Raw genomic sequence first — 24,960 nt, 5'->3', positions numbered from 1 at the left:
TTTTACACTTAGTTTGTTATAAGCAAAAAAAAAAAAAAAAAAAGGATTCATCCTTTATTAACACAAACACAATTTAAAATTTTACTCATGTTCCTCTTGAATTTGCTAAGTCACTGATCACATCTGCAACTATCTTGTCACCAATTATTAATACTATAATTCAGCTTAAAAGACAACAAAGTTCAGTTTGCTTTATGTGCTTGCTAAACTGTTCCTCCAATGGGCATCTGGTTCTATAATTTTTAACTACTCAAGTTTATTAAGTTATCTCACATAATTTTGAAAGAAAAGACAAAGACATATAACATAAGGTCCCTCAGCTCTATATTCTGCTGTTCTATCTAAAATATGAAGTGCAGGACTAAGAAAGCACATTTTAACACTTCCAAAATGGTCTCTGTTGTCTTATTTTTTAAACAAGCAAGCCACTAGGTAATGTTCTGGGTAAAAGAGACAATTGCTTCCACTTTCACATTGCTAGAATGTAGTATAAAAGTGCCTGATTATCATCTGTAAGGGTACTGGAAACCCATATCAAAGTGTGCTAGTTACCAAGTAACATTTATTTACTAATTTAATGTGTTTCTCGTGTATCAATACTTTTGCAAAACAACTCCACAGTTACCACAAAAATGTTCATCAAAAGATCATTAAAATTGATGAATATTTGTTTTAAGGACCAAAAACTATAACTATAGGCAGTTTCCAAATATGCAAGTATACATGTTTGAAAATCAGAAAGCATTTCCTGAAAGATTTCATAAACACCTATTAGTTACCCAAACTAGTATCTTAAAGCCTTTTAAATCTATACTGAACCTTAAGTTTAAGGTTCCCTTGTATTTACATATTTATCAGTTCCTGAGTATTAATTTTAATAGTGAAAGATTATATCTTAATATTTGAATCTATCTGGTTTCTCAGTTTCAAGCAGTGTGTAGCAAGTGACTCTGGACAGTGAAGGATCTATGAAAAAATTTCATCTAAAGTTCTCTGGACTCCAGAAACCAAAAGAAAAATTCCAAACAGTATAATATTACCTATACTGTATTCACTGTATTAACAGTCTAAATAGCTTTAACCATCACACATAATAAGGACTTGGGAACAAGTGTCCAGACATCTGACATTTAGCACACAGTAGCAACTGTTGTCACCACACTTTTGTTACAGTGAGTTTAGAGACTTCCCAAGATTCAAGTCACTGGTGGCAGTTCCTGTGTCTCGCATAGGAGACACAGCAAAGCACGCTTGGTAAGTGGGAACAAGGACAGGGAATCTGACATGGAAAAAAAGATAGGCATAGGGGATGGATGGAGAACTATCAGGGCCAGAGGCCCTGGGACATCTCTTTCACGCCTGGGATGGCTCCCAGGAGAAGGACAATCTAAAGATCTTACCTTTCTCATCCCCCTGGCTGTCCACCATTCCTGACACATTCGCTCTTAGAGAGGTGGGGGGAAGATGGATATACACTGCCTACCTACCAAGCCACAACAGATGACCGAACGTATGGAAAGGCATAAACACAGCCAGGACTGTTTGTAAACATACTCATCCATATAATGTGTTAACATAAGACAGGAAATGTAAAAATAGTAACAATGAAGTTTCACTATAATTAGAATTTCATAATTTATGACCCGCAGGAAATAATCACAAATTGTGTTTTACATATTTCTTTTAAAAATACAAAAATGGGCAAGGTGCAACAGTGACGATTACTTTCAAAGCTGATAGTGATTTTGTTTTCAAAGCATCAATATTTTAACAAACTAATATTATAAAAACAATGTATACTCAGCCTGCACCTTAGAAAATACAGGAAATGGTTTCTATGGTACTAATAAAAAGGATTTAAACATTTAGATGTGATGTGGAAAAAATATACTTTGAGCATAAAGTATTTGCTAATTACCTGTGTGTTTTCGAAGATGCTCTTTAAAATGTCCAAAGTGGTCAAACTGTTTCTCACAGTACTGACATATGTGAATTTTTTTCCCAGTTCTTTGCTTTTTACTGATTCCACCTTCTTCAAGGTGGTAACAATTGAGGTGCTGTTTCCATGCGCTCTCCCGAAGATATCTTTTATTGCATATTTCACACTTGAAACTCTCAGTGGAGTGTGATTTCATGTGTTCCTTAAAATGGTAAAACAATTTAAATGAACGGTTACATTTCTCACAATGGAACAAGTCCTTCACATGTGACAGCTGAAGTTCCACAATTTCAATACCTTCTACCTGTTTGCTTGTGGGGTCAGATGCACAGCCATCTTCTTTAATCTGCCCTTTTCTATCACCTTGACGGTACTTGCTAGTAATATCTGCCAAGAGTGCCAGAGCAGAATCATCAGAGGAACCTGTACTCTGAATGTACTTTATGGACTGCTTGGCAGAAGTCACTTCCTCAAATGTTTCAATGCCTTCATCTTCCACTTCGATTGTGCCTTCAGCAATCTCCACCTCAATTTCAACAGGTTCTGATTCTACAGATGGCAATGACTCAGTGATAACATTTGAAGTTTCTGCAATCTTTCTTTTTTTTGCCTCACTTTTTCCTGTGGTATTTTCCTCTAGTGGAGCAGAGTTTTCTTTGTTCCTGAAATACACAATGTATGGATTTAAAAATTGATAAGATCAATCAAAATTCTAGGAGGCTTTCTGGAGAAAACTGATAAGCTAATAATAAAATTTACATGGAAAGGCAGAAAACAAGATTGGAGAGCTTATACTACATGATTTCAAGATTTACTATAAAGCTACAGTAAATTAAGACAATGTGATGCTGGTGAAAAGACAGACATGAAGAATGGAACAGAATAAAGTCCAGAAATAGATCCACATGTATGTAGTCACCAGACTTCTGAAAAAACATTCAAAGGTAATTTAATGAAAACAAGATTATCTTTTAACAGTGGTGCTTGAACACAACTAGTATCTATGTGGGAAAAATAAATCTTGACTCTTACCCTTATATCATACACAAAAAAATTCAAAATGGTTCATAGACTTAAAATGTAAAAACTAAAACTTCTAGAATATAGAGAAAAAAATCTTTGTAACATTGGGTTAGTGAAAAAATTCTTAAATAGCACATAAAAAGGAAAAACCTCAATGGTAAAAGTGATAAAATGGATTTCATCCAAATTAAAAATTTGTGCCCTTTGAAAGCAGTTAACAAAAAGGTAAGTCACAGACCAAGAGAAAACATTTGCAAACATTTGTTAAAGGTCTATATAAAGAAATTTGTTAAAGGTTATATAGAGAATGTAAAAAGAATTCTCACAATTTAATAAACTCAGCAACAGAAGACAACTGTTGGGAGACAATTCTCCATGAGTCTTTTGTGTTTCTGTACATCTTATAAACTGACAGCTTTGCTTCTGGACTATCTTTTCAAAGATGTTTGCAATAGAGCCAACATTCTAGGAAGACAGAGATCGTGGCTCCCTCTGGAACAGAGGACAGCTTTGCTTAGTGTCCAATATAATAATGTCTCCCTCTGGGACAAACGTCAGGCAGATTTGCTTGCAACCCATTATAAAAGATTTGGGTTTCCTAAGCTAGAGATTCTTCAGCTTTGATATAACCAACCACATGTACAGCCTTCGCCTGAGCCACTCCATCACTTTTGTGGGACTTGGAGGAGAAGGGAAAACTGAAACAAATATAAAACTCATATACTTGGTGTGCAGAGGGTAAGGAAATCCTTTCTTTCTGACCTATGGGTCTCATACCTTCTACCAGTATTCATGAAACTGTGGCAGGATAATTTGTTGGCTTGCAAACAGGGTAAAATCTCAGATCCCTCACAGTTCTTGCCAGGTTTTGCCAACAAGAACACAATGCAAAAAATGATAAGTCTTTCTGAAAAGGAAAGATGAGGTCTCACAGAGCAATTAACGGGATTTAAGAAAGTATACTGAAGCTGACATCAAGTATGTTGATCAAATTGTCATCGCCAACTAAGCAATAAATGGTCCTCTATTTAACTGCCTATTGCTATGAGCTGAATTGTGTCCCCCAAAAAGATATGTTGAGGAATGGCTTCATAGTGTAGTGGTTAGCATGTCTGCTTTACACGCAGAAGGTCCTAGGTTTGCGCCTCAGGTGGAGCCACAGACCACACCCCAGGAACACCAGGCCCCCCGAGTGCACCAGGCCCCGGGTGCACGCTGCAAGCATGTGGGAGGAGATACCCCACCTTCAGAGATCCAGCTCCTAAGAGGAGACAGCAACATCCATAAGTCAGAGGGTGGAAGCGGGGGGAGAGGGGATTAAAGAGGGAGTAGGAAAAGACATGTTGACGTCCTCACCCTGATAACATGTGAATGTGATCTTATTTGGAAGTAAGTCTTTTCAGGTATAATCAAGTTAAGATCAGGTCACTGGAGTGGGTCTTACTTTGATATAATAAGGAGAGGGACATTTGGACACATGCACAAAGAGGAGAAAGCCATATGAAGACAGAGAGAAGATGGCAATGTGAAGGTGGAGGCAGAGATTGGAGTTATGTTGTCACAAGCCAAGGAATTCTTGTGGCTACTAGAAGCTAGAAGAGGCAAGGAAGAAACCTCCCCCAAAGGCTTCTGAGGGAGTATGGCCCTGCCAACATCCTGATTTAGGAACTCTAAATTCCAGAACTGTGAGAGAATAAATTTCTTTTGTTTTAAGCCATCTAGTTGGTGGTATTGTTATAGCAGCCCCAGGAAACTAAAACTATTATCAATAAGGAAAGACTGGGAAGGTAGTTGGCAGGATGAATATTGAGCAGTTAAGTTCAAAGACTGCTGCTGGACCGGTGTCCCAGTTGTTGCAAACCTTCCTAAGGGGCAGGGGAGAGAAGAGGACTTCCCTGCCAATCTTGTGGTCAGCATGAAGTCCAATCCATCGTAATAACTAATACTAAGATTCATAGGAGATAAAGGAGTCAAAGAAGGTTCTGCCCCTTTACAGACAAGTTACTGTGTAATGCACCTAAAGCAAGGAGGGCAATTCACAACTGCTATTAACAGAACCAACTGAGTCATCAGAACCGCAGCTGGTTTACATGGAGATAAGGGGGCAACATAATGCTTGTTAAGGAAGAACTGTGACACCTTGGCTATGTCAGGGCTCAGTCCCTCCTGCATTATCTTATGTCCACCTTAGATCCATTTGAAGATGGCTGTAAAAGGTCTCAGAGTTTTTTGCAGTAGCTCTTGGTTGCCCTAGGGGAGCTTTGATACTTGTGGGGAGATTTCTCTGAGACAAACTCCTACGATGAGGCATTATCTAATGAGTCTTTCTGCCCAATTGGGTTTACAATGTTGATGAAATGAGTCATTAGGGAATGAGAAAAAATCTAAAACAATATAAATTCTTGTGATCAAGCCTGATGAAAACCCCCTAATTTTTATGTTAAACCAGGCAAAAGCATAAGATGTTATGACAACAGGACAGCAAATGTCCAGAATTAAGGTACACTCTTTTTAAAAAGCTACCACTGTGCAAGTCAAGTCTGAGTTAACCAAAAGGCATAAACCTCATGGTCCCAACTGGAAAGCAATGTGAATGGGGCTGCTAAATCAAGGAGTCTGCAAAAAAAACTGAAATTGACAAATGCTGCCTTGGCACAGGGCTTTGGTTGGGCTGAGAACACTGAAGTTTGGTTGAGCTACATGCAGCTCTTTCACAGCTTGAAACCAAAGTAAACGTGCCTTGCTTACTGATACAATCACTTTATCCCTCCACATCTCTTTCTCTTCTACCTTTCCTCCCCCTCTACCTTGACCTAACCTGCTAGAAAAAAGATAATTAGGTGTGGAGCCAAGGACTCCCTGTTCCCACAGGTACATAGAGAAGACACCATGAACCTATCCAAGTATGCTGAGGGAAACTCAAGAATCGGAAGGACTCAAACTTTCATGGCTCTGTTAAGATTCAGGTGTCCAAGTGACCATCCCACCTGGTTCCATGGAAAGATGAGGTGCTAGCATTCAACTGATGGGGTCTGGACAAGGTTAACAGCAGGAAAGAGGCTGACTTGACCCTGTGAGAGGGGCTGATTATACATCCTGTTGTTGCTTTGCCATCTGAATGTATAGCAGGAATTGGTATGGTATGTGCATTTACACTTCCTGATCCCCTAAGTACCAGAGATAGGTCACCCCAACTAGGAAGGTTCACATGTAGAGGAGAGCTGCTGGAACAAACTCCTCTGACATCTGCCACCAGCAGCTGGGTCAGGATTTATTTAGCACAAGTGTTCTATCTTGCGATGCCTATAAAGTTTATACTAACTTGATAATGTTCTGTTGACCGGCAAGCCAGAAGTCTCAATTGCAAGTCTCTGACTGCAGTGTTATCATACTTCCACCAACAGCAACTGCTGATAAACCCCAATAAAATTCAGGGGCCTGCTCGCAAAGCAGTTTCTTGGGACTATGAAGGTGGATTCACAACACTCCATCCCTCTAGCAGTAAAAGAAAAACTACTGTTTCTTCATCTCCTCCTTCTTCCATCAAAAATGAAGCCCAGTAACTTATTGGACATTTTGGGTACTGGAGAAAGTATGTGTCTCCCTTGGGCATTCTATTTTCTCTTTGATGTCAGCTCATCTGTAAATCATCATCTTTTAAGTGAGGCTCTAACCAACAGGATGCACTGGAAGTTATCTATCAAATCGTGGCACATTCTCTACCTTTGGCACATTCTCCATAACCCTAATGACCCCTTTGAGCTACAAGTCTCTGAAACTGCTCTTCTGCAGATTAGAGATTCTGGCAAAGAGAGGCAGCCTCCACTCAAATGTGTTTTAGAGTTGTTGATTCTCTGACACAGCTATAAGATATACACCCTTTGACAAGAAACGATTAGCTTGCTGTTGGGCTCTTATTGAAACTGATGGCCTGATAGAGGCTTTGAGGTCTCTAGCCTGATAATACCATTTGGGAGTATGTCAACTAAGACTTCATGACTAGTAAGGTAAGATGTACTTGATAAGTCAAACAGAAACAGTATAATCAAGAAAGCAATTGGCCTCTTGGCTTCACATGAAAAAGTAGTAGCATTCCTATTCTGTCGCTCAAAGAAAGCCACTAGTTTAATGGGGTCTTTGATTCACTGACGGTTTATCTAAGCTGAAAGCTGATGGTATACACTGGGCTGCTGCAGATTTCCAGCCTTAGCACCAACTATGCAAAAGCAAAAGTGGATGTGGTTACTCTACTGAGAGGACAGAACTCAAGGCTGTCTTCATAGCTCTGGAAAACATTTGCCACAATGAACCTTGTTATATTTCACTGATTCTTGAGCTACTGCCAATGGTTTGTTTGGAAGATTTGGAAACCTTGGTAGATTAAAGACACATCTTTGGGGCCACAGCTATGGAAACAAATAACATATGCTTATCAAACTATCTGGATCACTGATTTAGAGGCCCATGGTAAGAGCCTGTTTTCTAATAATACCAATTGGAATCAAGCTGCTGATCAAGCCTGTACTACTCAGACTTCCATCACTGACACCTAACTTCAACATTATTCTCAACACAGTGACACATCTACCATCACACACTGAGCAGAAAGTAAAGGACCCCATTTTTTGATGCAGAGGTTGCCACTGCATGCCAGACTTGTGACACCTGCCAAAGGTTGTCCTAGTTGTCTCATGGTGAAGAAGGCCACATCACACAGGGTACTGTCTCCAACTGTTCCTGATAAACTGACTACACTCAACCTCTGACTCCATCTCAGGACAATCAGTGGTGCCTTTCCACTGCTGACACCTTTTTCAGGTTACACTGCTGCTGTTCCAGTCTGATCAGCTGGTTCTGGCCACACCATCTCTGTGGCCCTTGAGACTAATCTGTGCCTTATGTTTAGCTTTCTGGACCATCTGTAGTTTGATAATGATGTGCCAAACGTTATTCGATAACTGGCTGATTATTGTTGGACCTTTCAAACTCCCTACCATTCACAGACTCTGATATGCACTGGAATGACTTCCTTAAATAATGAATCAGAAAGATCTATGACTTATTTCCCTAACCTCTTCCTTGTCCAAAAATTTGAGTAAAACAGTTTGTCACTGAACTCAGCTGCTTCCTGGTAAATGATCACGACAAAAGAGGTGAGAAGTTATACAAACCTACTTAGAAATTTAGGATTTTGTCCTGACCATTCTTAAACACAATCCTTTTCTCTTCCCCTAATGGCAACAGTGGGGCAGCCTGGGTTGGTACCTCTTATAGATGACAGCCTAGTCAAAAGGAGGCCTAGCAGATTCAAACTTAATTCTAGTTCAGCCATCTGAATTTTCATTGAACTGACATCATCCTAGATCCTAACAATAACGACCACTTGGTTGAATATACTACTTGCCAAGTACACTTACACCAGCCCTTGTGAGCCAAAGTGGGAGATACAATGGGGCTCTAAGTTTTATAAAAATGCCTTTGTCCCTGACCATTCTAGATGTAAAGTCTGGGTAAGAGGAGGGAATGACTGGAAAAGGGGCAAAGTTATAGCTAAACTGAATGAGACACACTGATACTACAAAGCGACAATAATCAAAACAGCACAGTATTGGCAGAAAAACACAGAGACAAATGGAACAGAATTCAGAGTCCAGAAATAAACCTCCATATATTTGCCCATATGCATAGGCAAATAATTTTCTACAAAGAACACAATGGAGAAAGCCTCAATAAATGATGCTGGGAAAATTGGAAAGCCAAATGCAAATGAATGAAACTAGACTGCTGTCTCTGACCATATACCAAAATTAACTCAAAAGAGATCAAGGACCTGAATGTAAGAGCTGCAACAATAAACCGCATAGAAGGAAACATAGGTACTAAACTCATGAACCTTGAATTTAGGGAGGATTTTATAAATTTGATCTGAAAGGCAAGGAAAGTAAAAGTAAAAATAAATGAATTGGACTACATCAAAATAAAAAGCTTCTGCACAGCAAAAGAAACCATCAACAAAGCAAAGAGGCAATCATCCGAATGAGAGAATATATTTGCAAACAACACCTCTGATAAGGGCCTAATATCCAAAAGACATAAAGAACTCATACAACTCAACAATAAACAATCCAATTAAAAAATGGGCAGAGGACCTGAACACTTCTCCCAAGACAACATACAAATGGCCAACAGACATATGAAAAGATGCTCAACTTTACTAACTATTAGGGAAATGCAAATCGAAACCACAATGAGCTATCATCTCACACTTGTTAGAATGGCTATCATCAACAGGACAAATGATAACAAGTGTCAGAGAGGTTGTGAGGAAAAAAGAACTCTCCTACACTGTTGGTGGGAATGTAAACTGTTACAGCCACTATGGAAACCAGTATGGAGGTTCCTCAAAAAATTAAGAATTGAATTACCATATGACTCGGCAATCCCTCTCCTGGGTATTCACCCAAAAAACCTAAAAACATGTATCCACAAAGATTTATAGACCCTGATGTTCATAGCAGCATTATTCATGGTTGCCAGAACATGGAAGCATCCAAAGTGTCCTACGATAGATAACTGGATAAAGAAGATGTGGTACATATATAAAATGGAATATTACTCAGCCATAAGAAAAGATAAAATACTGCTATTTGCAACAACATGGATAGATCTTGAGATAGTCATATTAAGTGAAATAAGTCAAACAGAAAAGACTGAAAACCAAACAATTTCACTCATATGTGGGATATAAAACTGAAAGCAACAAACATGACAAACAGAGACTCAGGGACATAGACAACAATTTAGTGGTTACCAGAGGTAAGAGAGGAGGTAGAAGGGGTAAAAAAGATCAAATATTTGGTGACAGAAGGAAATCTAACTTTGGGTGAACACACAATGCAATATATATATGATGTACTGTTGAACTGTACCCTTCAAATTTATTTGATTTTATTAACCAATGACACCCCGAGAATTTTAATAATTAAAAAAAAAGAGAGAGACACACTGATTTTGTGAAGGTGGAGGGAAAGCAACAATTCTGGCACCTGAAGAGAGAATATCTTAGACTCCAGGAAGTGTGGGAAAGAAAGGACATTAATGATCTCTGTTCTTTAGAACTGCTCCTAGAGCCTTCCTCAGATAGGAAAATGCTTTGATGCAGCTCTCCCCAACTGTTGCAAGCAATTTGAAATTGCTAGATATGTCATCCCCTGCCAGATGGCTCTGACCATGATTTGATCACCATTTCCTTCAACTTTACCAAAAAGTGTTTTGGAAACAGTAGGGGATGGACTGCATGTCCCACGTAAAATACCAGATGTTTGCCCCCACTACCATTCCAAAAACTGAGGCTCAAACTGTGAGGTGGATGACTGCCGCTGAGCTAACATTCAAGGGCCTTCAGACAGTCCCTCCAAAAACAAGGATTAGACTCAATCATTCTGAGTTGGAAAAGGGGAGGCCACACTGGAGGTAATGTCAACTTATGCGCTGACTGATGTAGGTCCCACTTTGGGGGCACAAACAATAGTAAACCACCCTTTTAAAAGCACCTATATGCCCTGAGACCATATTTCCTGTGTGGAAGCCAAGCACTAACTTCTTTCTCTAACCAAAATATGGCTTGCAACTCAGGGGTAAAAGAGATTATTCTGTGTTTAAGGAAACGCTACTGCCAGATCAGTTTAGTTCTTAGCTGACAATGAAGATCTCTCCAAAATTAGGCTACCCTTGGCAACTTTGGGGAGCTTTCTGGAGTAATAACTGATTTTTATGCATGCTCCATGGGCAGTTTTCCCTACAATGGGAGTCATTCAAATAAAAAGGTGGTACACAATTTGTGCCTGACTTAAGTCAATGTAATCAATGACATCACTTGGGCTCTAGAAAGCATACATGTCAGCTTCAAATCACTAGCCAGGGTTGTCATGGATGACAGACTGGCACTGGACTTCCTCCCTAGGGACCAATGTGGCGCCTGTACAATTGCTAGAAACACCTTACTATACTTATCTTTTATATATATATATTTTTATTACTTTATTATTATTATTTATGCCTACAGCACCTGGGCTTCCTAGGTGGTTTCCCATCCAAGTACTAACCAGGCCCGATCCTGCTTATTAGCTTCCGAGATCAGACTTCGGGCTTGTTCAGGGTGGCATGGCTGTAGACCTTGGACTGTGGCTCCACTGGGGCGCGAACCCAGGACCTTCTTCTGCGTGTAAAGCAGACGTCCTAACCACTACACTATGGAACCACAACCAACCTCGTTATACTTGATTAATGCTTAGGGCTAAGTTAAAAAGTCAGTCCAGAAACTAAAGAAGCTACCTAGCTTTCTAGGAATTTGTTTAGTAGGTTAAGCCTAGGACTTTAGAGGAAAGGGTTCCTGGTTAAGCTCAGCACTGCAGGGTGGCCACATCCTACTTCTTGAAGTTCTGTTGATAGTTGTCTTAAGTCCAGTGTGAGAAAAGTTGAATGATTTAGGTCCCAGCCCCTATTTGTCAGATTAATCAGACTGGTTAACGGAGGCATGGTAGACACATGATAAAATTCACTAGAAGTAAAATAATGCAGAAATAAGGATATTGTTGGGAGATAATCTTTATGTTTCTGCATGTCTTATAAACAAGACACTGACAGCCTTTTGATCTGGACTATCTTTTCAAGGTTGTAGCAAGTAGCCTTAGAAGATAGAGCCTGTCTTCCTCCAGAGTGAAGGGCAGGTTCATTTATTGTCTATAAAGATAACAGCCCCTCTAGGGCAAAAACTGTGCAGGTCTGCTTGCAACTCATTATAAAAGATTTGGGTTTCCTAAAGCTCAGAGTTCTCAACTGTGGTGCAAACCACTGTGAGTACAGCACACACCTAAGCCACTGTGTCACCCCTGTGGAACTTGATACAAACATGAATCCAATGCTGCTCCTTATATGCTGTGAAAGAGACCCTTCACAGTTCTTGACAATAACCCAATTTTAAAAATGGGCAAAAGATTTGAACAGACACCTCACCAAACGATAGATGGCAAAAAAGCATATGAAAAAAATGCTCAACATCACTAATCTCAGAGAAATGCAAATTAAGACCACCTATGAACATGGCTAAAATGAAAAGGCTTCATCATACCAAGTATTAGCAAGGCTGTGGAGCAACTGGAACTCTCACATACTGCAGGTAAAATGGCACACCACTTTGGAAAACAGTTTGGCAGTTTCTTTAGAAAATTAAACACATCTACCATACAACACACCTTTCCACTCCTAGGTCTTTACTGAGAGAAATGATAGCGTATGTCAAAAAAACCTGTACACAAATGTTCACAGCCACTTTATTTGCAAACGCTAAAAACCGGAACAACGTAAATGTCCATTAACAGGTGTATATCCATACAATGGAATAGTACTCAGCAATAAAAATGAACAAAGTAATATACTCACAACATGGAAAACTCTCTAAAACATAACACTAAGTGAAAAAAAGGGTCAAACGTGAAAGATTACACATTGTAGGAGTCCGTTTAAATGACATTCTAAATAAGATAAAACTACTAAGGTGATAAAAACCAGATCGGTGTTGCCTGGGGCTGGGGATCAAAGTCCACTGTAGAATCATGAGAAAACTTAGGGTGACGGAAATGTTCCTCTATCTTGATTGTGGTGGTAGTTACGCAACTGTATACAATCAACAAAATTCAAACTCTACACTAAAGAGTGTATTATATGTAAATTATACTTCAAAAGGCTGGGGAGGAAAAATCTATAAGACAACTAACTGCTGCTTTCTAACAAATAACCTTCTTATGCAGTTTAAACAAACAATGATGCAATTTCAGTGTAGCAAAATAAGATCCTAGTATTTCAGTGTTATTCAAAAAGTTTGCAGAAGTTATACAATAACCTTTTCAGCATAGAGTTGCCTTAACCAGTTGATTTAACTGCAACAATATTAACTGTTAATCCTAAATTGTATTACAATAAGCAGCAAATATGTAATAATGTAATCTTCCTATTTTCCTAACTGGTTCAAGAAACAATTCAACATGTTACTGTATTTATACTGAAAAGCACCGATGGTTGCAAGTACTATAAGAATCCCAGTCTTATAATAACAAATCCTCTAAAAGGTTCTAAATAGGACTAGGAAAACAGCTGTACCTAGTTGTTCTTACCCTCTTCTCTCAATGACTATACAAAATCCAATCTAGGCCACTGTCATAGAATACATTCCATTGTTGTTGCCAAGTGTTCACTACCATGAACAGCAAAGGGACCACACAGATAGAATATTTTTTTTTCCTAGAAGATTCTCATCTAGGATTTAATCACAAATCTGGAATTGCCCCATTCAAATATGAGAAGATATGACCTAATCAGGTATATACCTCAACACACCTCTATTTTGCTACTCATATCTCAGCTCTCTCTGCAGGAGAGTACTGATCTGGCTTTAATCAGCATGAACCAATCCAACCATTCACAAATGTTTACCGCATACCTATGTACTAGGCATCATTGAATACACACATACTAAGCTCTTGTCAGAAAAGTTTAACTTTGTCATCAAAGTAATTAAAAGCTCATTAGGAGAAATGATATTTATGATTAGAGTTCAATTGTTTCTTAAATTATTCTAAATTATATCTTTTGACTAAATCACACCAGTGAGTTTACTATTGTGCCCCATGTGAAATGGATTTTACCAAACTGCTCTTCAATGTCATGCCAATGACCTATACTGAGGTTCATCATAACAGAACAAGGAGATAATAGTTCAAATTTTAGAGTACTATGTGCCAGACACCATGCTAAGCACTTGACCTGCATCAGTTAATTTAATCCTCACAAACAATTCTACGTAGAAAGCACCATTATTATCCCCATTTGACAGATAAGGAAACTGAACTGCTGACAGGAAACTAATTTCACTGAAGCGCCGCACACAGTGGTAGAGCTAGGATGCAACTCAGGCAGCCTGACTTCAGGGAGCTTGTTCGGAATCACTATATTAGGTATACAGAGTCATGCCACTATTCATTGTGAAAGATGGTGAAGTCTTTATTCATTACATGTTTTCTTAATACTTCCTATGAGAAACTTTGTGTTTTGATGCCAGGAGTGGCTCCTAAGCAACTGATTTGTTCTCAACTTATAACCATGAGTAACGTTAACTGAGTACTTTTTCTTTGCACTAGGTGTTTCAGAACCTGACCTAGATTTAGCCCAACGAGTAAGTATACAGACTTAAATGGCATACATTTTGGCCACTATATTTCTAACTTCACTGATTATCACCTCCACCTGGCCTATTTATTTTACCAATTTCCTCACTTACTTTCAAACAGTACTATGTTAATCTTTGTATGCCAAACTCTTTTAAGAATAAGGCTTGGTACAAATTAACAACTTGAATTCAACAAAAGAGTTTACAGAGAACTCCTTAAAAGCAGAGCAGTCCTCCTTATTTTATTAGATACAAAAGATGCTACTTTGGTTAATCTCAGCAGTATTTACATAAGGACAAGAAATCAAGTGTGAGAGAAAGAACAATCGGTATCCAGAAGAATTTTAGAGATCCTTAAGTATTCTTAATTTCAAAACATCAGTTCTTTATGGCATAACATATACAACAAATTCTTGACTAACAGTTATGGTGCACATGACTGAATATAACTGTACTTCAATAAATAATTACCTGACTTCAAGGGCTTTGATAGCTTCCAGCATTTGTAGAAACTCTGCTGCTTTCCATACATCATTGGCTTCTTCTTCTCCTTGTATCATTAATTTTGCTGTATATGTGAACTCAATTAAATGACGAAAGGCCATTTTACTAACACCTGTAAAAGAGACGTGCTTTAGCATGCATTCGTGTTGATTCAAAACATTTAGGAAAGAAAAAAAAAGTCCAGTGTTTGAAACTTGATTAGTATTTGTGATTTTTGAAGATTATTTCTTGGCAGAATCCTCATTAACAGTACAGTATTAGTATAGCCAAGTTTCAGTACTAACTAACAAACTACTTTAAATCCTTTCCCAAAGATTTCCTAAGGCTCTTACAGAAGAGTAAAACCAATCTATCAAATCAAGCATGAGTCGGCTAACTATTACATGTCAGACATGCTATGTTTCCTGACAGCTCTGCATCAACTCAGCTCTAAAATCTTCAATGGCTTTTCCCATAGCTTAGCAAATAAAGATCAGTACCACTCTGCCTTTATTTCAAGGTTCTTCACATTATTTTTCTACTTATCACTTATTTTCCCTTCCCAACTTTACACTATATTGAACACACTATATACTAATTCTCAAATAAACCTTTCACTACCTAACAGCTCCCTTATCTTCATTAATACTTGCTTGCTTTCCTGAATGCTTAATAACTATCTCTGTATGAATCGTATCACCCCTGAGGCCCAATTCTAATGTCACATCTTTAATGTAACCTTCTTTAGAATGTCCCCCAGGCTGAACTCTGTACCTGTTCTGATCATTATAATTCATGGATATCTCTTGACTGTAAGCTAGCTACTTGAGGGAAATGATTTTGTCTCTACACTCACCTCCAACACCTAACACGATGCTTCCTAAAATGCAGGCACACAAGTAGAAATAAATGTTAAAGTCACTTTTAAAATTAAGGGTCCATGATTTCAACTTTTCTTTACAAGTTTGATGTTTAAATTTTGGCCCCAAAAGATACTTTATTTCTTTATACCCTTCAATGCTGTATATTATTATTCTAGTCTGGTAATATAAGGCTACAAAAAGCTATTGACAGAAACAAAGAGAAAACTACTTCTTAACATAAATTTTTTAATAATAAGAAACACCCAAGTCCATACAATATGCACAACTGCACACATGAAAATATTTTTATGTTCTTCCCATGCACTTTGTATACATGAATGTGGCCTTCAGGACAACAGTAAGAATACTGGTGGAATATCCACCATGCCCTATTTGTGTAAAGAAAGGATATCATTCAGGGAGTGAGCACTTTCAAGTTTTAGTTTAGTCGCGGCTCTCCGTGACCTGTGATTTGGGACAAATCAGAATCTCTGAGCCTCAGCAGACTCATCTTCAAAATATCTGAAAGCAATGTGAATACTGAGAAACACTATAAAATATAATGTAATATGACTATGTTACATGCTACCAAATAAACAAACTAAAAATAACTGGAGTCAATGAAGACTAATTTTATTTGGGTCCACTAAATTTTTTATCTCCTGATTGTTATTCTTTATTATATTGAGTAGTCTGAGAGACAGCTTTTTTTTAAAGGGAGTTTTGACCAAATGTTCCAAAGTGCAGCAAAAGTCCTTTCTAAAAACAATGCATAAATCTTTCCTGAAGTGAAACAAGATTTTGATTTTTAATCACACACACATCAGGCATAACTCTAAATATATGAGTATTAACTCACTTATTCCTCATAACCCTATGAAGTACTTATCATTATAATCCTCATTTTACAGAGGAGGAAATTGAGACACAGAGAAGTAACTTGCCAAAGGCACATAGTTATTAAGTGATAAAGCTAGAATCAAACCGATGGCACGACTCCAAAGTCCATGGTAAAGGTTTTCAAATAGGATGATGGCAGGAAACGTTCCTGCTCAGAAGAATTTAAGCCCACGGTCTCATTCACTACAGGACTGCAATCTCCTATTTATAATTCCAAGTTCCCCAAATCTCTTAAAACCAGTTTTCCCATAAATTTGGCATCAAAATTGGATCCGAACTGACATGACATTATTTATCATCTTTATCCCAATTAAATATTAATATGCTACACTGCCAAAATATTATTTGATTACAGTGTGTTTCCTTAGACCTCACTGGGAGTATTTTGTAATACACAAACTGCATTATCTTTAGAAAATTCTAAAAATCTGTAATTTCAAGAAACATCTGGCCTCAAGGATTTGAATATGTGGACTGCACCCAATCTTGGTTAATCAAAATCACCTGTAGACTTAATAAAGCATAGGTCCCTGACCTCTAGAATCAAAATTAGGATAAGAACTGTTTTTTGTGTTTTTTGTTTTTTTTTTATAAACACCCTTAGGTGCTTCTTATGTGGCCAGTCCAACACTGGTCATAGAAATTAACCACTGACCTAATTAGCTTCCATGATTTAAACTGGTAACTCCTAACCAGGCAAATGAAATAGTGGTAGATGCTGTATGGTCACAAAAATATTTTATTCTCTATCAGCACTAGTTTGGTAACTCAAATCTCAGCCCATTTTCTCATTAATATCTTGCTTCTCTCATAATAGAAGTGTGCCATGGAATACAATTTTTATAAACAAGTATCTAAGAAAAATGTTAATATTAACACCTTAACCTGAGTCTTTTTTCACTAAGGAAGAAGCAAAGGGCAGCATTCTGGAATTTCTCCAGTTTTAGGGAACTCTCCTAACTGGTGGAAACTCTTACTCAAAAAGGATGCACGAATGTGTACTTAGATGTTTTGTCCTTGACAGTACAGGCTAAAATTTGACACAATGATAGACTTGATATCAAAGAGAGAACTAGTTGCTTATGGATCTGGTTCCAGGAAGAGTAGAGAAAGAATAGATTTAGAAAACTGGAGGCTCAGGTTAGGAGAAAGCTATGTATTCTGAACAGGAAATGAATGTTGAAGATTTTACATGGTGTGAATTCAACTCATAAACCACAAAGCAATTGGCTTTGAGGACAAGAATTCTGAAGTGAAGGTGAAGGTAAACCTGTGGTTCTAATCAAAGGTAACTTACTTTACCAGGAACCTAGAAAAAGGGAGGTAGTTCAGCTTGCATCTAATGACAGTTTTAGTCAGAGCATACTAGAATTCAAATTTATTTTACATACATGTCATTTGCTTTTATAAAACCCTATAGAGGCAGTGGTTCTCAACATTGGATGCACACTGAAATCGTCCTAGGGCAGTGTTGCCTTAACTTTGCTGTAGACAGGAATCATCTGAGGATCCTGTTCGGCTTCAGCTGGTCTAGGGTAGAGACTGAGAGTCTAAATTTCTAACAAGCTCCCAGGTGATGCCCAGGCATCACTGCTCCTCGGACCACACACTGAATAACAAGGACCTAAAGAACTTCTAAATACAGATGCTTGAATCCCAACCTTCAAAGACTGATTTTATTGATTTGGAGATACAGCCTGGGCACTGGTACTTGCAAAAGCTCCCCTGATGTTTCTAATGTGCTGCTAAGGACAGTAACCATCACTATATGTTTTTATTCACATTTTATATGTGGGGGTTCCAGTTCTAGCTAAGATGAAGAAAGCACAGTCTGCCCTATCTAATCCATTGATTACAACTAAAAATCCTGGACAGAATATACATAAAGCAAATATACAAGGATTCTGAAAAATATATGGAAGCAAGCAGACTGGAGAGAGAAATCAAAACTCAAAAAACAGTGAGCCTCCTGGTTTTTCTTTTTCCTCCCATATACCCCAGCTTAGACTTGAGGACAGCCCAAATCTCATAACTATGTAGCAGGTGCAGACAGAAAAAAGCTCCAAGAGCAACTCTTTCTGGCTAGAGACCCAGGAAAGAAGATGGAGAGTGTGGGGGTGGGAGTGTGAGAGGATACTTGGTTTTTATTCCTCTCAGCCCTGCCTCAAAGCAAGTCCCAGTTCTGATGGTGCACACCTGTGGCTGGTGGCCACCAAGCAAGCACCTAAACTCTAAGAGAAAGTTCTCTCTGACAGAACTAGGAAAGAGACTACAATCTGAAGAGCAAGAGAATTCTTGTCATTTTTTTTCTTTTCTCTCCCCACTCCGTTCGAGAAGTAGATCCTGTGGTGGGAAGTATAGATAGCACAGGGAGGCTAAAACCCATTTTCTAGCTTAATAATCAGGAAAAGGATCTCCTGGGAGCTAAAGTGCAGAGGAAATCTAAAAAGAGAGCTAGAAAAGGTCTTCTGTGTATGTAGTCTCAAGCTCACCACTGAGCTGCACGCATGTGCAACTGACCTGCGGTGACATAGCAAAGGCTTTGAGAACTGCACTTCAGCATGAACTACTACCCAGGTCAGCACACCTGGGACCTGAATAGCACAACAAAAGTTTTGAAAACTAAACTGGAATTGGATCTACAGCCCACATAAGGCGGTATGAATCTAATCCAGTTGACTGCCTCCTAAAATAAAACAAACTAAACCAAAACAACAAAAGCATTCTCTAGAGAATTTTAACAGCACCCAGAGTGTGATGACTTAATATTCGAAATACCCATGACGTAGTCCAAACTACTTATCATATTTTCAGATTAAAAAAAATAAAGCCAAGATGCCCAAAGTTACAAAACTGACACACAGGAAAGCCAGGACTATAACTCAGGTTTTCCATTTACACCTGCAGGGCTTTCTCTATAGCCAGGTGACCAGGAAGACAGCACAGCAATCTCAAAATTAATGGCTTAAGACACTGAGCCAAACTAATTCTTTAAACCTGAATGTACCAAACAACAAAAATAGAGAGTTCTTACACTTTACTTTCTTATCTGTCTACAGTTTAAATACTAAAAGCTTGTGTGCTGTATTATAAAGGACATAGCAGGTCAGCGATACTTACAAGTACAAGACACAATATCAAGATGATTAGTCTTCAGAAGAGAGGATCCTACTTCTCCAGATAGTTCAGTACTCCTTGCTCCACTAGCAATCTAGATTCTAGCCTAGGCCATTTATTTTTTTAAACTTTTCAAAATTCTGCTGAGACGTCAACTCCTCTTTGAAATTTTTTCTAGCTCTCTAAGGTAGACTAAACCACTCATTCTCCCTCCTCAGTGACACCATTCCACACTAAATGTCTCTGCAACATTTTTGCACTCCTTTCTTTACCTGTTGCTTATCCATGATTAAATCTGCAGGGTTTTTTTAAGGCCTTAGTCCTCAATTCTTCATTTCATGGGTCTAGCATGGTACATACATGTAATAGATAACTGATAAATAGCTCCAATTTATTAAGCTTTGACAACACACTAAATACTATTGCAGGCACTCTGCATGCATGTTATTTCAATTAATCAAGCCTATTAGCCCACTTTTCAGATGAGGGGGCTAATATACAATTGAGATAAAGTAATCTGCCTGGGATCACAAAGTACTTCAGGTGACTAAATGGAAATCTTACCTTGTAATAAAAACCAATATCATCAAGGCAGCTAGATTGTCATGGTAGTAAGCTTTGTGGATTTCCATTATGTCTATGCTCTGTCCATCACAGATAATTAAAAGATAACCTACCTATGGACACAGTAACTAGAATGCTAGATAGGGAATGTACCAAAATTAAACCTGAATCTGGCAAACAACAAAAATAGAGAAGAGCAAATATTCAAGGACTCTGTATTTTCTTTACTCCCATAGGCATGAAAATTTTTCCAAGGGAATAGTGTTTCTAGGCAACCCATTCATAACAAAGAACATATACACCATGAAAGAAATACAAAATCACAACTCAAGAACCTTGAAAGAAGCTAAAATTCTGTTATTTATGTAGGTAAACTGATTTATTTCCTACAGTTTTGAATTGGGAATCCCTTGCTAGCTGGGCAACGTTGGGCAAGTAACATTTGGAGGGTGTTCCCTGATGTGATGTGGAAATCCACAAAGCTTACTTCAAAGGATTGCTTGAACCTCATAAAATGCGCATAAACTATGTAGCACAATACCTGGCCTTTGGTGAGCTTTTATTACAGAAAAGTCAAGCAAGTACAAAAAATCATTTATTATGATTAAGACAATATCCAGCAAATAAGTCCTTCCATCCCAGACCTTCTATAGTTATTAGAACTTCTTCTGAATGCTACTTCAGTTCACCTTTCTTAACTCTTTGCATATTATGGCAGCCAACTTCACAATGTGCATGTCATTTGGACCTCTGCTAGTAAAGGCCTCTACTGTACCCTGTAGCATCCCCACCAGTCTGAACAAAGATGGAAATTTACTTGTTTTCAAAAGACAGTAAACACTGGCTTTTAGCAGTGGAAAAGACTCCTTTAAAAGACCAACATCTACCATCTAACCTAAGAGTTTTTCCTGGCAGATCATTTTACCAAACACTTTGCTGAAAGTAAGAATTCTCAGGTGTCAAAAGAACAATTTATTCAGCCACCTAACAGGAACTATCATGCCTATGTCCCATGGTATCTTGCTAACTTGACTGTCTAAAACATCTTCATCAATTATAATTCTTGCTAAGCATTGTATTTAAAACAAACATTTACCTTCTATCTCCACCAAAGGTTCCTGAGTAAACTCTTGAAAGAATTTGTAGAAGAATTTACTGCAAGCAGCCAAAACAGCCTTGTGGGCCTTAAAATGGTGACCTAGGTAAAAAAGAAAATAAAATCATACATAGCCACGAAAATGAAACATAAAATTGGAAAACAAATTAGAAAATTATATCAAGTAGATCTTTATGGTATAATTATAAAACTATACAGATTACTGAACTCAAGTCACAATATTCTTGGCAGCTATCTTGACAAATTTTAATCTCTGTTAGACAAAGTCAGATCTTTACTTCAAAGACCCTATTAAATCAGTTTTATAAAGGCCAGGTTATAACACTCCAGGAGGTAAGGAACCTCCTACCACTTGAGTGAAAGACACAGTCTATTAAATTGAACCTACTAAACATAAACACAACCCAAAAGATTATAGTTCATTTAAAAAGAGGGAGAAAAAAGCCACAGAACAAGCACAAAGCTGGATGTGTTTGCTATGAGAAATATTTTAATGTGTACAAAATTTGGAAGCTTGATCTACAGTAGATCTACTATAAAAAAAAAACAGCTGGCTTTGAGAAACCAATTTTTACTCAATGGAAAAGACACCCACGCTGAGTTTGCCTCCATTACAATGACAACACCCAAAATTGATAAAGTCTCCATTTTATTATGGGAGTTCTCAAAGAGGGTACCAGTGTAGAAAGGATTTTCTGACATTCTCCCTCCAAGACCATTTGAGAAAGTAGAAAAAAAAATCAACACTTCTCAAATGACTCCTGTGAGATATTCCTCAAAGTAGCTTATCAATAGAAAACTATTAACCAAACATTTAGAGACATCCTCCCTCCTATCCCCACAACATAATCCTGCACTCCAGTGTTCAATGGGAAAACTTCAAAAGGCTACAAAAAGTTAAAATGCCATAATTATGTTGAAAAACTGACTGGCCCGCCAACTAGCCTTCTACAGCATGGTCTAAGTGAGCTGACACTGACAAGTGACCGACCACAGGTCCCAGCGCACTCTCTCCGTTGACTTTTGATAGCGAGCCCATAGAGGGTGGGTAAAAAAGGCGGGTGGGGGAAAGGGAAATAAGAACTGAAGCCACAAATTCACTCTCCTCTGCCCCACTACCCTACCCACCGTCGACAATCAGGGTGATGTCAGTAAACCGGTCCTGCTCTCGCTGTTCATTCAACCGGTCCAGGATCATTTTATGGTGTTCAGGGAACTCCTGAAGGCATTCCATCGTCTCTTCGGCCTCCATGGCCGTCGGGTTGCTCTACAAAAGAGGAGCATGATAATGTACATCCATGAGCTTGGGCTGCGGAACAAGACCCCTAAAACATAAAACAAAACCCCAAACCTCAGCAACGTGAAAAGAGGGGGAGGGGGAGGCAAGAGGAGAGGAAGGCGAGAGAAGAAAGAAAGGCGAGCCGGGTGGTTGCCGCGCGTTGGGGGCCGGAGCCGCGGCCGCGGGACTCCGAGCCTGACCTAATTGGAGTCGGGAGACGCGAGCTGGAGCGGGGTGGGCACAGCGCCGGAGGCTCCGGGCGCCGGGGTGCGCAAGTCCGGCAGCGAAGGGGGCCCGACCGGTGCGGCGGCCCTCTAACGGCCCGCCAAGCCCTTCTGCCAGGCCCTGGCTCCCGCCGCCCCGGGACCCGGTCCGGCCCGCGGCCCACAACGACTCCCGGGTCGCCTCTCCCTCCCCCGCCCCCCCCTTCTCCCCCGCCCCGACCCGGCCGGCACTCACTCAGGGAAGGAGGAGCAGAGCCCGGGCCTGCGCGTCACTTACGTCGACGTACTGCGTCACCGCGTCGAGTTTCGGATGACGCGGACGCCTACCGAGCGCAGATTACGGCGGGGACGGATCACGCCCCCTACACCCTCTCGTGGCGGGGAGGGGCCAACCCTGGGGATTTGGCGCTGGGCGAGAACAAGGCTGCGCGCGCTGGGCGGAGGAAATCGGGCTACCGGGGGTTGGGCCCATTCAAGGCCAGCTGTGCCGGGGAGGGATCTTAAATCACCACCCTCCCACCTTCCACCCACACCCGCCTGACTCCAGGTAGGAGCGCTTCCATCCGGACTTCAGAATTAACGCGGTCCGGGTGTGCCTTTATTCCGCGGCTCCTCCGGCCCCGCCCCGCCCCGCCCCCTTTCCTCCCTAGGTCGGCCCGCCTTACCCAGCTTGTGATCCTCCCTTTCTCCTCTCCGTCCCTCAAAACCTTTCCTTCCCTGCTCTCCCCTCCCAGGGCGTAATTGGCCGCACACCTTCCCCTACCCCTAAACCGCGCCTCTCCCTCCATTTCCTCGCGAGTGCCCGGGCGCTCTCTCCGTTCGAGTCCGGCCAGCGCACGTGCGCTCGCTCTCAGACCCGGGCGGCTGCGCCGTGGGCTGCGGCGGCCACGGGCGCGAGCACGTTCGGCCGCCTGGGATCTTCCTCCCGGGTGCCCGCCCTCTCCATGCTCGGCCGGCAGCACGTGTTTGCTAGGCTCAGGATCTGTGTCTGCGCGGATTGTTTACACATGGTGCTATTGCTACAGCATTCCACCCCCTACCCACCGCGCTGAAAGAGGCCAGTGACCCTGTGCAGCCTCATGTGACTGGTTCCTTCATTCATCCGGAAAAAAATGTTTTTGAAGGATAATGAGATAGTTGAGATTTATTCTTTAAAAAGAGAGTGGGAATTAAGGAAGAATTCAAATAGCAACAGTGAATGTGATTATTTCAACAGACATTGATTTATTAAGAGTCACCGCTGTGCTAGGCACTGTTTAAGGGACTGGTGAATCCAGTGGTGAACAAAGCGTATTTGGTTTCTACCTTCCGAATCTTAGTCTGATAGAGTAGATAGATATTTTGAACAGTTAATTGCATGGAGACTGACTGCTGAATGTTATGAGATGTGAACAAAGTAATCTGGGAGTCAAAGAAAGCTAGTAACCTTTAAGAAGCAATGTGAAGCCTGAGTGTTCTTAGCCAAGGAGCACTGAGATTATAGCATTCCAGGAACTGAAAGAATGTTGCTGGGACAGACCCACAGGGGCCTTATAAACATTGTTAAAGGTGTAAGATATTATTATCACAAAAGGAAGCCTTGAAGATTGAGCAGAACAGTGACATCGTAATGTTTACTTTTAGAGAGAATTCTAGCCTCAGTATGGAGAATCTGTTTAATGGGACAAGATGCAGGAGTAGAGACCAGTTGAGAGGCTGTTAGTAATGTAGATGAAATCATGGTGGCAAATGAGATTAGAGAGCAGGATGGAATCTAGAGATACGAATCAATATTGGTTGGAAAGTATGTCACAGGTACTAAATACGTAAAGTCGAATATGTATCATAAGGGAAGAACAGTCAAGGATGGTTTCTAGATTTCTGGCTTAAGCTGGTGGGTTGTTGGTATCATTACCAAAATAGGGAATACAACTAGAGGAACTGGTTAGGAAGATAGGGTTGGGAAGTGAGGGATAATTTTAAGGTGACAACTAAATTGAGATGATGTCAACAAGGCATTTTATATGTGGACCTGAATAGAGTCTAGGGGAAAAAGCTAACCTTAGAGATTTTTAGCATAAAGTGGATATTGAAGCCATGGAAATAGAAGAGTTTGTTTAAAGAGAATCTACAAGGATGATAGACTAGCAGCTTGGAGGTTGAATTGGACTATTAACGTTTTAATATTATCATTCAGGTTTTTTTTAAGTTGAAGAAATTGCACATAGAAATGGGCTTTTTGAAAATT

General features: G+C 39.7%; 1 protein-coding gene across 8 annotated transcripts in view; it reads right to left on the bottom strand.

Moving 5' to 3' along the window:
* The window catches only part of ZNF131 (zinc finger protein 131), a 29,008-nt gene extending 5,375 nt beyond the window's left edge, over positions 1–23,633 (bottom strand). The window contains exons 1-6 of one of the 8 annotated variants that reach the window (XM_039877059.1): positions 23,399–23,633; positions 22,359–22,497; positions 21,210–21,311; positions 14,658–14,802; positions 2,244–2,601; positions 1,919–2,141 (exon numbers count right to left, since the gene is read on the bottom strand). In XM_039877059.1, the coding sequence (XP_039732993.1) occupies positions 1,919–2,141; positions 2,244–2,601; positions 14,658–14,802; positions 21,210–21,311; positions 22,359–22,497; positions 23,399–23,521 (1,090 nt within the window). In that variant the 5' untranslated portion in view covers positions 23,522–23,633. Of the gene's footprint in view, positions 1–1,918; positions 2,602–14,657; positions 14,803–21,209; positions 21,312–22,358; positions 22,498–22,709; positions 23,103–23,398 lie in introns of those variants that run through there. The other 7 variants (XM_039877065.1, XM_039877064.1, XM_039877062.1 and 4 more) reach the window with 7 other exon arrangements.
* Between the last annotated feature and the right edge of the window lie 1,327 nt (positions 23,634–24,960).

The sequence above is a fragment of the Pteropus medius genome, unplaced genomic scaffold (assembly GCF_902729225.1).
Source record: "Pteropus medius unplaced genomic scaffold, Ma_sr-lr_union100, whole genome shotgun sequence".
NCBI lineage: Eukaryota > Metazoa > Chordata > Mammalia > Chiroptera > Pteropodidae > Pteropus > Pteropus medius.
Note: the sequence above shows the minus strand (reverse complement) of the source record. Positions and strands in the feature narration are given on the sequence as shown.